The sequence below is a fragment of the Hippoglossus stenolepis genome, chromosome 23 (assembly GCF_022539355.2).
Source record: "Hippoglossus stenolepis isolate QCI-W04-F060 chromosome 23, HSTE1.2, whole genome shotgun sequence".
In the NCBI taxonomy this organism is placed as follows: Eukaryota; Metazoa; Chordata; class Actinopteri; order Pleuronectiformes; family Pleuronectidae; genus Hippoglossus; species Hippoglossus stenolepis.
In genome coordinates, this window is record NC_061505.1 from 1,125,538 (window position 1) to 1,139,883 (window position 14,346).

General features: G+C 45.1%; 2 protein-coding genes across 3 annotated transcripts; both read left to right on the forward strand.

The window, feature by feature from the left end:
- The first annotated feature begins 519 nt into the window (after positions 1-519).
- Positions 520-10,183, forward strand: LOC118102640 (protein mono-ADP-ribosyltransferase PARP14-like). Of its 2 annotated transcripts, none has more exons than XM_035148970.2 (15): positions 520-792; positions 2,196-2,335; positions 2,521-4,656; positions 4,759-4,995; positions 5,077-5,301; positions 5,432-5,498; positions 5,746-5,889; positions 6,020-6,079; positions 6,558-6,734; positions 7,136-7,274; positions 7,363-7,418; positions 7,738-8,445; positions 8,823-8,956; positions 9,043-9,226; positions 9,526-10,183. In XM_035148970.2, the coding sequence occupies exons 1-15, from the start codon at positions 615-617 to the stop codon at positions 9,804-9,806; spliced, it is 4,866 nt and encodes a 1,621-aa protein (XP_035004861.2). In that variant the 5' UTR covers positions 520-614; the 3' UTR covers positions 9,807-10,183. The 2 variants fall into 2 exon arrangements, with proteins under 2 accessions (XP_035004861.2, XP_035004862.2); XM_035148971.2 differs by having other exon boundaries at positions 2,524-4,656.
- A 106-nt stretch (positions 10,184-10,289) lies between these two features.
- Positions 10,290-14,284, forward strand: si:ch211-63p21.8 (kelch-like protein 33). Its single transcript, XM_035148512.2, has 4 exons — positions 10,290-12,087; positions 12,178-13,126; positions 13,232-13,402; positions 13,742-14,284. Exons 1-4 carry the CDS (start codon positions 11,268-11,270, stop codon positions 14,259-14,261), a joined length of 2,460 nt encoding a protein of 819 aa, XP_035004403.2. The 5' UTR covers positions 10,290-11,267; the 3' UTR covers positions 14,262-14,284.
- Positions 14,285-14,346: the final 62 nt, after the last annotated feature.

Here is a 14,346-nt window from a genome sequence, read left to right on the forward strand (position 1 = left end):
TGGTTTGTTTTCCAGGTGAAGTGATACCTATCGGCACGAGAGAGCAAACTGCACCAGGACCCATTAACCTTTGGTGATCCAGGATTGTTATTCACTTTCTTTATAGTGACATGAGGCAATGTTCAACATTTTGTTAATCATGGATCTTGATGAAAAACTCTGTGTAATTTGGTGCAGAACCAAAAATCAAAATCTGGATCTAGTGAATTTAAATATTAAATATTACAGATATAAAAAATGTAAATCTGGTTTCTGTTGGGCCTTCTAGTTTTCTCTATATGCACTGGCGTCCTACTTCATTGTGTACAATAGTTTTCCTTCACCTTTTAAATTAATTGTTATTAGAAAATAAACTGCAGATACTTCTTTCTGTTGAATAAACAGACAAAACAGATTTGTTACAATATCTAAAGGTTCACAAATCACATCATGGCAAAAGAAACAAATGAGTGAACTAAAAGGTATTCAATTCCATTTTAAGTGACGTATTGTCTGTGTACACCAGGGGGCGCTCCTGGGTGACCGAGGGCGCTGCATGCTGGAGGCAGCAGCGCACTTTCTCTCTCTCTCACTTTCCCCGGAGCGCGTTTCCTTCAGTCTGCGTGTTTTGCTCGATGGAGGCTCCGGAGCAGTTCCCGGTTTTCTTCGAGGTCCCCCCAGATGTGGACGCGGAGCAGCGCCGGCGGATCCGAAACTATTTCCAGATTCGCCGCAGGTCCGGAGGAGGAGAGTGCGGCTCCGTCACGCACATCGGCGACAACGTTCACTGCGTGTTGTTCAAAGAGCGAGAAGGTGAGACAAGAGGGTTCGGAACTTTTAAAGTGAGCTGGACCGGGTCACAGTCCGTTAAACCGTGTCGTGTTGTGACGGTGAAAGTGAAAGTAAACCTGCACTAGAAACACCCCGTCATCCGTTTCTTTATCTCTGACTCGTTTTCTAATCAACAAACTCTTTTACTCGAGAATCAGAACGACTTGACTGCGGCTCTGAGTATATCCCCCCCCTCATTAGTTTCTGTGCAGCAACGGTTAAATTGAAAATATCCACTTTACTTTCACTTTCACCTTGAGTTCAAGCTGCTGTTCAAATGGTCCAAGTTGGAACTTGGACATAACTTATTGATGCAGTAATGTCGGTGTGCGAATCCTAATTCATAACAAACCATTAACAATTCGTTCTCCTGCTCTAAAGCTACAGAGAAGTAGGTCACAGTTTAAGACAGAAGCGTGTGGAGAGGGTGTGGCTGCGGCCCGAAGTACGTCACAGGGTTCCTGGTGTTTAGGGACTTTCTGCGGGTCACTTTACTTCTTTTACAGTTGTGGGAACTGTTGGTTTCCCTATAAATGTATAGATTTATTCGTTCTTCATTTTGCCATGGTTTCTTTTGTGAAGCACTTTTTAACCTTGTTTAAATAAGTGCTATACAAATAAAGTTATGAATATGATTATTACTACGTGTTTGACCTTCCTTGCAGTTGCTCTTTCTCTTTTCAGGCATTGCATCGTCTTGTTTTCTCTTCAAGGCCTTTCTGTGTCCCTCTGTCCTCCTTTTCTTTCCTTTTGTGGCAGTTTAGTGTCTCATTGTGATTATTATGTTGTCTCTTCGTTGTTGTCCATGTCTTTGTTGTCATTTTGAACTTTAATGTGATTTAGTATTCACTTCGCACAGCTTCCTGTTAGCACAGATCCACACTAGGCCTCATTTAGGCTAAACTGGAAATATGTGTACGTGTACTGTCACCATGTTTGTTGTTGTCAGCAACTCTCGACTCAGTGGCGCCCTCTAGTTTATCTATTGCGGCACAACCATACTAATGTAAAGGACGCTCCTCTGCACAGACATGCTGATCCACACTGCAGCTCACTGTACTGTAATGGTTCCCCAGTGGGCCCCTGAACCCCTTGAGTCTCTGTAACTGTTTCTTCAAGTGCCACGAAAACTTAATTTTTGGCACAAAGTTATACACAGTTACAGTCAAGTTTATTTATAAGGCAAATGTAAATCAACCAAAGTTGGGAAAACTGTTCCAAAGCTTTGCATCAGCAACAGAAAACACACACTCACCTTCACCTGTAAGCCTGGACTAAGGGACAGCCAGTGTATACTTGTTTGTCATGTACACAGTCATGGCAAAAAACGGATTCGACATTTCCACGTTGTCCCGAATAAGCACTGTTCCCTTTTTGTGTCTCAGCTCAGCAAAGAGTCCTGCAGAGAGGTGAACATGTGTTGGAGTTCGCAGGTGGTTCTCTGGTGCTGACCGTCCGGGACAGCGCCGAACCTCAGGGCTCTGCTCCCATCGCTGCCTCGAATCATGGCCCGCCGTCATCACAGGTGAGTGTGGAAAACCTTCCAAGAATAAACTTCCCTGACTGATTTGAATGGGGTCAACATGATGCAATAAAGAATAAACTGTCTCATAATTGATTATTGCAGGAGTTTTCTTTGAGACTTTATTAGTTTTTTATTTCTACATGTTCCTGATAAACTGACAACCCACTGTACTCTCTTTCCCAAAGCAGAAACAGTCCATTCCTGCCTCCATTCCGCCACCAAGTGGTGAAGAGTGTGAACTACGACCTGATACCTACCTCCTTCGTTATCTGAAGGAATGTCCACAGGCAGGGAGAGAGCTAGAGAGGGAACTTGCCTCTATGGACTGCACTGCTCAGCTGTTCCCAGAAGAGGGCAGGCTTATAGTCAGGAGATCAGCTCAACCTGGTGCTGGAGATGAAAGTAGAAGTTTGAAAGCTGAGGTAGACAAACTGTTACTTGGCTACCGCTGCCACTTTGAGTTTGACCCTCCCAAAGTCAAAGCTTTGCTTCAGTCCAGCAGCTCTCGTCAGACCGCAGATGATGTGAGGGAGTACCCTGAAATCGGGATGGTGGTTGTGGTTGGAAAACATTCACAGGTTAATGCCAGATTGATGGATATTGAGGAATTGATGGTTCAATGTCGAAAGTCCCGTTCTGGTGAGAAGCAAACCAGCATCCATCGATTCAGTGAGGCTAAACTCCGCCTCCTCTGGAGAGAGATTGAGGAGAGTTTGGGACAACGCTTTCCAGAACTTAAGGTCACACGGAGAGATGCAGGTCAGGTAGCTTTAGAAGGTTTTTTGAAGGATGTTGTTGAGGCTGGAGATTGGATCTCTGATAAAGAGAACCTGGTGTTAGAAAGGAGAGTTTCTAACATGAGCCCACATCTTTTGGCCTTCGTAGGGAAGGCTTATGGAGATCCAGGGGCGCTGCGGGACTTTCTAGGGGTCGGTGACAAGGTGGAAATAGAGTTACGAGACACAGAGCTTCGTTTCCTCTCCCTCTCACCTGATAAACTGGACGACCCAGCAAATAAAATGCAAGAAAAGTTCAAGGAAATCAAGATTGACCTTCCTAATAGCTCTGCTGTTCCATCTGAACTTCGGGAAAAGCTCAAGTCCAAAACCGCTGAGATGAACCAAGGGCAGCAAAGGGCTCAGTCAGTGTTTTATGCAGACAGCACAGTGTGCCTACTAGGCCACACCAAAGAAGTTGAAGAGTTGAATGAAACTGTCATTCAGTATATTTTGGACCAGTCGAGCATAGAAGGCAAAGTCAATCTTCGTTTTCCAGAGTTAGTGCAACTCTTACCAGAACTGCTACAGCTGCATTCATTTGACTTTTCGGGGGTCAGACTCCATACTTTCACTTCTGCCTCTGGGCCCATGGTGGCGCTTGAAGGTCCATCCGGAAAAGTGACCGAGGTTAGGAACAGGCTGGGTCCATTTCTCAACTCCCTTGTTCAGGGCAGAGTCCCCATCAACCTGCCAGGCGCTCTGAGGTATTTTGAAAGTCCCTCTGGAAGAGAGAACATTTTACGTGTTGCTCATTCTCAGAAGTGTCTCATACAGCTTCAAGTCCAACCTCACATGAGACTGAACTTGGAATCTGGTGCACGGTTGAGCGATGGAGTGACAATAGTTGCAAGCCACAACATATGTGATGGACTCCAGGTTGTGGTGTGTCACGGTGACATCACTAAAGTAGTTGCTGATGCCCTGGTTAACGCTGCCAATGCAGACCTGGAGCACTCCGGCGGTGTTGCTGCTGCACTGAGCAAAGCAGGTGGTCCTGAAGTACAAAGGGAGAGTAAGACTATAGTAAAGCAGATCGGGGAAGTTCCTACAGGTGACGTGGTGGTGACCACAGGGGGGAACTTGCAGTGCAAGAAACTGCTGCATGCTGTTGGACCTGTATTTGGAAAAGTTGGTGGCAGAGAAAGGTCCTTGCTGGAACAAACTGTCCAGTCTGCTCTGAATATGGCAGAGAGGATGGAGCTCAGGTCTGTAGCCATACCCTGTATCAGCTCGGGTATATTTGGTGTTCCTGTGAACGTGTGCTCTGAGGCTATCGTGACGGCTGTGAAAGAGTTTTGCACTCAGGGAGGACGAAGTCTGAGCACAGTCATCCTGATCGATAACAGAGCAGAGGTGGTGAGGGCCTTGCAGGAAGCATGTGACAGGCTCTTCCAAGGGATAAGTACCGGAAACAGTCCACCTCGTGATCTGAGGTTCCAGACGGACGCTGCAGGAGGAGACACGACAAGAGGAGCCACTGCTGGAGCTCCTGGAGACAATGTCCATGTTGAGATTGTTCAGGGAACCATTGAGACCCAGCAGGTGAGACACTTTGCTTCGATGTTGATGCATTACATACTTCTCAGTATCGTGGTTAAGATTATTTAGATGTCAACTGAAATAAAACTTGATGATGTTTCACAGGTGGATGGCTTGGTGTCTCCTATGGTCGGCCATGACCCTCTCTCTACCCGCATTGGGAACAGCTTGCTCAATGTGGTCGGACCTCAGCTGACTACAAGGTTTTCTCAAAATGCAGGAGGAGCAATGATACCTGGTGCCATAGTCCTGGTGGAGGGCTTGTCTGCGCCGGGGTGTAAAGCCGTGATCTTTCTTAACCTTCTCCCCTGGGATAATAACCAAAATGGAACTGCAGTCCAGGTCAATTTCTGTAGCCACATGCATATGTTTTGAATCACAGATTTTCTTTAAACTAATCTGGACCGTGCTTGAATCTTCCAGGTTCTGAGACAAGGCATCAGAAAAGTTCTGGCTTCCTGTGAGGATAAAGGCTTTCACTCAGTGGCTCTCCCCGTCCTCGGGACCGGTGTTCTCCTGCGCTTTCCTCACTCCGTGGCATCCAGGACTCTTCTGGAGGAGGTCCTTGTATTTCAACAGAGCCGAGCCAGCAGATCAGCTTTCCTGGTCCGTGTTGTCATTCATCCCGGGGACAAAGAATCTAGCAAGGTAAAGGAAGTTCACTGCATCCAGGTTCATGGTCTTTGTGATCTATGAGAAGGCTGATGCTGTCGATGCACAGGGCTATTGTCATTTATTTACTGTCTCCTGGAATGTAACCTTTAATCCGTCTCTTCAGGCGTTCCAATCGGCTCAGGAAACTGTGCATGTCAGGGGATTCAGAAATGATTCTAATCCAGATCAAGGTTTGTGTGAACAGTTTCTTTTCAGTTTCAGGTTGAGCAAGTCTGTGGTACACATCCAGGAAGTCCTTTCAAATTTGATACAAACATTCACTTGGACTCAGATGAACTGATTAGAGTTTGAATTTAGTTTGAATTAGTTTTCTTCATAACCTTTCTCGGCCATTTGATTCACGATAAATTGTTATTACTTCTAATTTTATAAAAAATATGAAACCCTAATCGTGTTTTTTTGTTGCAATGACTTTAGCTTCCTTTTACCGAAAAGTCTCTGGGACTAATAATGAGGTCACAGCCATGCTGGGTGGAGTCAAACTTCAGATGGTCCTTGGCGACATCGTAACAGGGGGCACTGATGTCATCGTCAACACAACTGACTTCAAAACTCATTCGGGTACAAACCAACTGTTTCGATTGCTATATGTATATATATATGTATATATATATATACGTATATATATATCCCCTCTGTACACCTGTGTCATACCTGTGATTGGTTCTAACAGTATCCACTCTCTTCACAGGTGTCTCCAGAGCTCTTCTGTCTGCAGCAGGGCCGCAGGTTCAAGCACAGTTAGCACAAGGTAAGCCTGAGGGATGACTTACTATTATTGTAAATACACAAGTATTTAAGTAAGTATCCTTTTAGATTAGAAGCACTACAGGTACAACTCATTTAAACTTTCAATCCCAGCCCCTGCTCTATTCAAATAAACCATTTAATTCATGTAGAACTTTTCAAGCTTTCCAAAGAAAAGAGAGTAGAAATTAAAATAAGAATCCCACAAAGAGACATAACACTTTTTGAAAATGACAGCATATATATCAAGAGAACCATACACTGCCCATATGTTACCAAATTGATGTTCAAGTATATTATTATGAATAAAATCAATTATTTAAAAAAGACAATTATAAAAAATCATTTCATAGGTAGTGAATATGATCTGTACTTGTGTTACATGACACATTTATGTGCATTTTCCGTTTGCACATTCAAATAAATGAGTAAGAACACTTGTAACTCCTGTGACCTGATGTTGCATTTGCTGTTTTTCCCAGTGGGCATTCCTGCCGACTACATGTGCACCACAGGACCCGGGTTGCTTGGTTGCAGAGAAATCATCCATGCTAGTTTCAGGAGTGACCCTGAGGTGATTCAAAAGAACTGCAAGAAGATCCTGAAGCAGTGTGAGAGCAAAGGCTACAGCTCAGTGTCCTTCCCAGCCATCAACACTGGTTTGTACAATATACATGTGGGTGTCTGTTTGCACACGTTCAATTTAAAGAAAAACATTTAGTAAATAACTCAACATACCAAAATAGTGACGTTAAAATAAGGTAAAAACAGCCAGCGGCCGGAGGCATGTTTTTCAGTTATCTGTTTAATAAACGATTCGATTTTGGAGGTCAAAGGTCAAGGTTGCTATGACATCATAGTCTTTTTTTGGAAGCAAATGTGTCCAGACTGAAATCACACTTGCTTGAAGGAGTCATACGACTGCAAAATGATAAATAAGAAAATACAGTTGCAAGACCTGTCCAATTAGAAACAATGGCATTTGAAGGTAGAGAATCAACTAGATGACCAATGTAAATGTCATCATTAAATGTCAACCGTTGTCTTTACGCCACATCAGGCGTGGCTGGTATGGACTCTGTGAGAGCTTGTAAAGCCATGCTGGACGGCATGGCGGCAGCTGTTAGGGACATGACACTGACTTCACTCTCCCTCATCCGCGTCGTCATCCTGCAACAACCAGTCTTCCACGTGTTCAGGTCAGAAGTGAATCGTCTGCGAGCAGCAACAAGAATCAGAAGGGGAAGTTTTTTAGCCTGGATTGTAATCTAGTCTTTTGCTTTGCAGATCAGAGCTGGAGAGTCGCTTTGGAAAACCGGCCCCTTCCCGCCTCACCCTGAGAGGTTTGTTTCCATTTGCACTGCTTGAAAATGACGTAATTTGTTCTTCTTTATCATAAGTTCTCATGTTTTTAAATAAGAACATAAGACATATTTGTGGATGGAGAGAAACTTTGGCTCATGGACAATATTTACACTCAGATTTTATTGATGATTACTAACGTAACTACAACGGTATTTATAAGTGAAAATGGTAAGATTTGTACATGAAAGAATTGATGCTTGATGGGTCAGAATATTCTCAACAATAATTCCCATGAAGTGGAATATTGATGCTGATACTATGTGATGAGTTGGTCTCTTTTCTGTTTGTTTCGTTTAGAAAAAGCTAAACAGATTCTCAAGAAGATGCGGGAGAAAGGTTCAAGAGCTTTATCATCTTCAGCACCACAAGGGAAAACCATCTCGTCAAAGCCTCAGCCGGCCGTGCTCAGTGTGATCTGCTGCGGCCCAGACATCATTGACGCCATCGAGAGGGATCTGGAGGGCCCCCTGCAGAAGCAGCTGATAGAGAGAGAGGTCAAGAGGCATGACTTTTCCTCGCTCGATGACATGGAGCTGGAGGCCGTGCTAGCGAAGGTCAGAGGCTTCGGAATAAGTCTGGAATTGAGGAGCCATCAAAGTTCAGAGAGTGCGAGATCAGGAGTCACAACGAGAGCTGAAGCCAGAAATCGGTCAGCTGCGGCAGAAGAGATCTACGTGCTGCGAGGCCTGAAAGAGGATGTGTTGAGCACCACTGAACTGATAAACAGAGCGATACACGAAGCACTTTACAAAGACCTCCAGGACAAAAAAGAGGCAATGCTGGCTTACAATGTGCAGTGGTTGATCCAGGACGCAGAGGAAGGCTGGCAGGAGCTGAGCCTGCATGAGAACTTTCTGCTGGAGGACGCTCACGTCAACAAGCAAGTGTGTGCAGAAGTGACGGCACGAGACGCAACAGTGCTGAGGGTAAACCTGAGGGCACTGGAGGCCACAAACTGGCAAACTGGGCAGACGTTCAAAGTGAAAAGGAGCGAGACTGGGACAAGTACGTCACATTTGTTAGATTTCAGGTTTAACATCATATACTCGTGTTTAAAAAAAAGAGAGAGAGATTATATGAATATCATAAGTGTGTAAATATAGATATACGAAATAGGTGAATTCAACAATTAGAGACATATGGAATAATACAATTGGTTTAGGTTTTACAGATAGAAATTCAAATTGTGTGCAAGAGGACATTTTTATCCAAAATTGTAATGGTGATTAGTTGTGATGTGAAAAACAGTGCAACATGTAATTTACATTATTAAAAATCCACGTCAGTCGAACTTTAGTTGAAACAATCCTGATTTATCTACAACTTCTCCGGTAAGTACCATGCGAAAACAATAACATTGATTTGTGTGATTTGTACTTTAGCCCTCGAGTTACCAACGAATTGGGAACCGATGGATGAAGAAGTCTTTAAAAAGGTGGAGCTGAACCCTAACTCACAAGAGTATCAGGTCGTCGCACAGGGTTTCCTCAAAACGGCTAAATACAACATTCGAAAGGTGAGCACGTTAACACAGGCGCACGTGTTTCTCGAAGGGGTTGTGGGTGAGCAGAAGAAATGATTTTGTTTGTTTCCTGATCCCAGATCGAGCGCGTGCAAAACCTCTACCTCTGGCAGGCGTTCTCTGTGTGTAGGCAGCGGATATTTTTCAAGAACGGCAGAGAAGAAGAACAACTCGGTGAGAAGTCGCTCTATCACGGCACCTCAGCGGAGTCGTGCAACTGCATAGAAAAGGACAGATTCGACCGGAACTACGCAGGAACACATGGTGAGGGGGACTGTGATGTTGTGTCATTAAGGGAAAAGTCACGAATGAATGAGCAAAACTTATGTGGGAACAAAATATTCTTTGGTGGTAATTATTACAGGTCGGACAGTAACAGACTGTAAATAAAGATGGACGACATGACATCTCCCCAAAAGAAGTGAAGTCATCTCTATTTACAGTTTTGCTAATCGATTTTCTTGTCAGCCTCTTGGCAAGAAAGCAAAAGAGCTCATGTTTTCACCAAAAATGTTGAATTATTGCTGTTGACATCCATCTTTTCTTATGTAATTCTACCACAGCTGCCGTTCGTGGAAAAGGAGTTTACTTTGCTGTCAACGCAGAGTATTCGGCCAAGAACTTCTCCCCACGGGACACATCCGGCCTGGGGCGCCTGTACGTCGCTCGTGTCCTGACCGGCCGATACACAGTCGGCAAAGCTGAGATGAAAGCCCCGCCTCCTCGTGGCACAGACCCCACGGACTGCTTCGACAGCTTGGTGGACAAGCTGCAGAGTCCCGCCATGTTTGTGGTCTTCCACGACGACCAGGCCTACCCAGAATACCTCATCACCTTCACCTGAGGGCAGCCGTCGGTGTTCAGGCGCTGCGACGACGATCGTTGACAGAGCAGTTAATCTCGGTTCACGTTTCGCTTCAGATAGGATTATTGTGTTTGTGTTTCAGGAACGTAGAAGCAGTGTAGTGGTGGCATTTTAGCGTAATAAGAACGACACTGCAACAGATTTTAAACAAAAAACAAAACAGTGCTGTGCTACAGAGACACTCCATTACTTCAGATTTGTCTTGTTATCTAATTAAGCTTTGCACAATAACTTTTACATTTATATAATGATAGTGCTTTACGAGTTAGTGTGTTTTCATCTGTTTTAATGCAACACTTTTCAACCTGAAAGCAGCAGCTTGGTGAAAGTGAGTCTGATGTGTGAGTGTGAACATGAGAAAGTTTCCTCCTTCACTCCCTGAACGTCTGTTCTCTGTGACTCTGCTGAGTGGGTTCCATCTCCTGTGAGAAGAACTGACTGAGAGTCAGCTTCAACTGTCACAACCAGCTCCAGGTGAAGACTGAAGCTGAACTGAGATCAGTTAAAAACACTCTGAAGTTATTAAAAACCAGAGTTTATCTCCAATATTCAGCAGGAAACTGTTAAAAAAAAAGTGTAAAAATATACTTGTAATGATGAAGATTTTGTGATCCAAGTAATTTCTGATATTATAAATGTAAACAGGATTTCTCTTTCTACAGTGGAAGAGAAAACTGAATCTATACAATAAGTGTCTATGCTTTTAATTTACAGAAGATTCGTATATGACACAATTACACAAGAGTTAAAGTAAGTGATCTTTATTGAGAATCTTAGCAGTACTTTCTTAACAATGTCAATAAACAAGGTAATAAAATCAATAAAAAGATTTTTAATCAAGATTTTTATTTCTGTGGCACATTCTTGGGGCATCAGAGAATGATGAATATCAAGTAAATGATAAACATTTTAATTAAAGTGCATTAGGCTATGGATTATTAATAGGAGTCATTTTCTAAATACATTTTCACCTGTTTCTCATGGAATAAAGCATGAATCTAGATTTAGTTTCAAACCCTGGCAGACTTTGTGGACTGATATCGGTGAATGTTTGCAATTTGATGCGCATCCAAATGAAAATCTAGTGCATTTAAACATAGTCTCATTTGGGGACTGTTGCCATTAGTTCTGCTTCACCCTGATACTTTAATTGATCCTCTGATAAGACTTGCATCTCCATTTGTGTCCTTGATAAACTTTACAATGCTGCGGTTGCCAAGGTCCAGTTGAAACTGAATCTCTGTGACCCTGCAGCTATAAATAACTGCCTGTTTACGCAGTGAGGAAAGTTGTGTCTGGACGAGAGAGAAGAGTTGAGGGTGCATGAGAAAAAGATTTGCGAAGGGACAGAAAGCAAATCTGTAAATCAGTAGTAAGGTGTGTCTGTATGTCAGCTTTTATAAATACCACAGAGACGCCAAGTTAAATCTCCTTCCTGAGATGGAGTTCAGCAGACATAACCTGCCGATGGATTGGGAAGAGCGGTGGAGGAAAGAAAAGGAGAGGAGGAAACGAGTGATTGAAGAGGGCGGAGAAGGGATGAAGCAGGAGAACCGCGAGCTGAGGAGGATCGTGGCTTACAATGACTCCAGGATGGGTCTATCGACACGAGGGGGTGAGACAGAAGGGTCAGAGGTCGGAGTAATACGTCCTCGTCCGGAGGGAATCGGGGAGCGTAGGAGCGAGGAGGCATTCAGGGATGAAGGACGTGGGGATAACGTCCATATTTACCACAGTGAAAGCTCTTCCAAAGAGATGTTCAGGGCCCTGAAGGAACTCTGGGATTCATCTCTTCTCACAGACCTGACTCTAAACACTGAGAATGGGAGCAGCCTCCACGTGCACTCCCCTGTCCTGGCTGCCGTCAGCTCCGTCCTCCTGCAGAGACTGAGGGACACACGTGGAGAACATACAGATGAGGATGGAGGTTTCCATAGGTGGTCGGTGTCACTGGGTTCTGAGGTTGATCCTGTTGGGCTTCAGGCAGTTGTGGAGTTTGCCTACACTGGGGTAATATCTCCTTTAAACAAAGACACCACGGCAAACGTCAAGGCTGCAGCTCAAGCACTGGGGGTCGCTAGAGTGCTGGAAATCTGCAACGAAGAGGAGGGGACGAGGGAAGATGGAAGAGCCAAGAAGGAAGAGCGAAAGATCTCTGCTGTGGATGAGATGAAGATTAGTCTTCGTTCTGTTGAACAGCTGTGGGCAGACAGAGTGGGCTGTGATGTGATTTTGGATGTTGACGGGACTTTACACCATGGTTTGTTGACATTATTTGATTAATCTCTAGTTATCTGGTTGATTATTTGATTTTGGTCGATGTTTAAACTCTTCTTTTGTATGTCTCAAGTTCACAGAGTCATCCTTGCAGCGAGCAGTGACTACTTCCGTGGCATGTTCACCTGCGGAATGAGGGAATCCCATCTGACCTGTGTTGCCCTTCCCTTCCTGGTAGCATCTGACTTCCAGGCCCTTATTGGCTGCTCCTACAGTGGGACCCTGTCGCTCAGCTGGGACTGTGTCTTCGAGATCACCTGCACAGCTCTGCAGCTGCAGTTCCAGCCCGCCCTGTCGCTTTGCCTCGACTTCATGCGGTGCGAAATGGAGGCAGAGTCATGTCTGGACATTGCGTCTTTTGCGGAAGCCTATGGGATGTCAGAGCTCCTTGAAGAAGCCAATGACTTTGTACTGAGGAACTTCTGGGAGGTGTCATCCACGGCAAAGTTTCAGGACCTACCGGCGGAGAAGCTTCTAGATTATCTCAGCTGTGATGGCCTGTGCGTGCCCTCGGAGCTGGCTGTATTTCGAGCTGTAATCTCATGGATTGAGGCCGATCCTGAAGAGCGATTGGGCCAAGCTGGCCGACTGATGACCGCAGTCCGCTTTCCACTTATGACGTTTCGAGAGTTCCGGGAGGTCAGGGCCATTAACCTGCGCCTGGAGTGCTTCGGAAACAAAGAAGTGGAACTCTATGGTTCAGCACTCAAGGAATTTGGTTTCAGCCTTCCACAGCCCCAGGATCAGTGGCGGGTCAGGCGACCCAAGGACGCCCTGGTTCTGGTCGGGGGAGACCAGCTGAACCCAGATATGGGTCAACGCATACCAAGCAGGGAGCTGTGGTTTGCAAACTCCCTGCGCAGTGGCACCGGGTTGGTGAGGGAGATGGAATGGAGGAGGATGGGTGAGATGCCAGACAAGCCCAAGTTCAGGCATGGAGTCACAGCAATGGACGGAAAGCTGTATGTGATTGGAGGGTGTTACTTCTACGCTAAGGATAATATAATGAAATCTGCCCATAGGTAAATGGATAGAATCATAACACAAATATCCTCTAATCAATTTCAGTAACAACTGTGGCCTCACTATATCCGTCTTTACCTTTATCTTCATCGCACATGTGCTAGTTACGATCCTGTGCAGAACAGCTGGAAGAGGCTGGCAGACATGCTGGAGTTCAGAAGTAACTTCTCAGTCGTGGCACTTGAGCGACGCCTTTACGCCGTCGGTGGAGATAAAGAGATCGACAGCAACGTGCACAGTGTTGAGATGTACAACCCAGACACTGACTCCTGGAGGTAAGATTTGTGATGTCACACTCAACGCCGACTGTCTGACACAGTACTGACCTTTCAGAGCAGAATCAGGGTGAGATGCATGAAGGTCCAGCTTTAGTATGTTCAACATCACATGTATGATGGGTGCGTCTGGTCTTCAATAGGAGACAAGCTGCCACAACATTTGATAGACTAACATTTTGTCCTACGCACAAGAATCAGTTCTGTTGTCAGATTTGAAAATAACTTTGGACAATGTAAGTTTTAACAGAGTTCGGTGCTCGTGAGCTGCAATCAACAGCACAATATATATCAGCTGGTGTTTCATTTAAGTTTCTGCTATGTTTTCATGTTTCCCAGCTTTGTCCAGCCCCTGGATCGGACTCTGAGCGGCTCTGCTGTCACTGTCGTCGACGGAGGAATCTTCGTTTCTGGAGGTTTCGACTGCAGGTATGTGTGTCTGGCTTCCATGTTCCTGTACCACCCACAGAGAGGAACCACCTACCTGGCGGACATGGCCCATGACCGGGCTCAGCACTGCATGGAGGCCCTGCGAGGCCGTCTCTACGTCACCGGTGGAGTTTGTAACCTGAGGGCATTTTACACCAATCAACAAGCCTGTGAGGTGTTCGATCCCGTGACCGACTCTTGGACTGCTTTGGCATCCCTGCCTGTTCCCCATGTGGGTGCAGCCTCCGCCGTCCTGGAAGAGAAGATCTATATACTGGGTGGATACTGCCAGGACGACTACAGTGAGTCTGGGCTGGTGCACCGGTTTGATCCCTGCACACAGCGATGGGAAAACATGGGCAAACTTCCTGGGGCTGTTACTGACATCCGGGCATGTCTTCTCCGACTGCCTCAGCACTTTAGACACTAGTTGTTGGGTATTTAATCGGCTTCTGGATGAAATAATCAAAAGTATCAAGTAGAAAATTATCAGAAAATAATAGATATTGATGGTT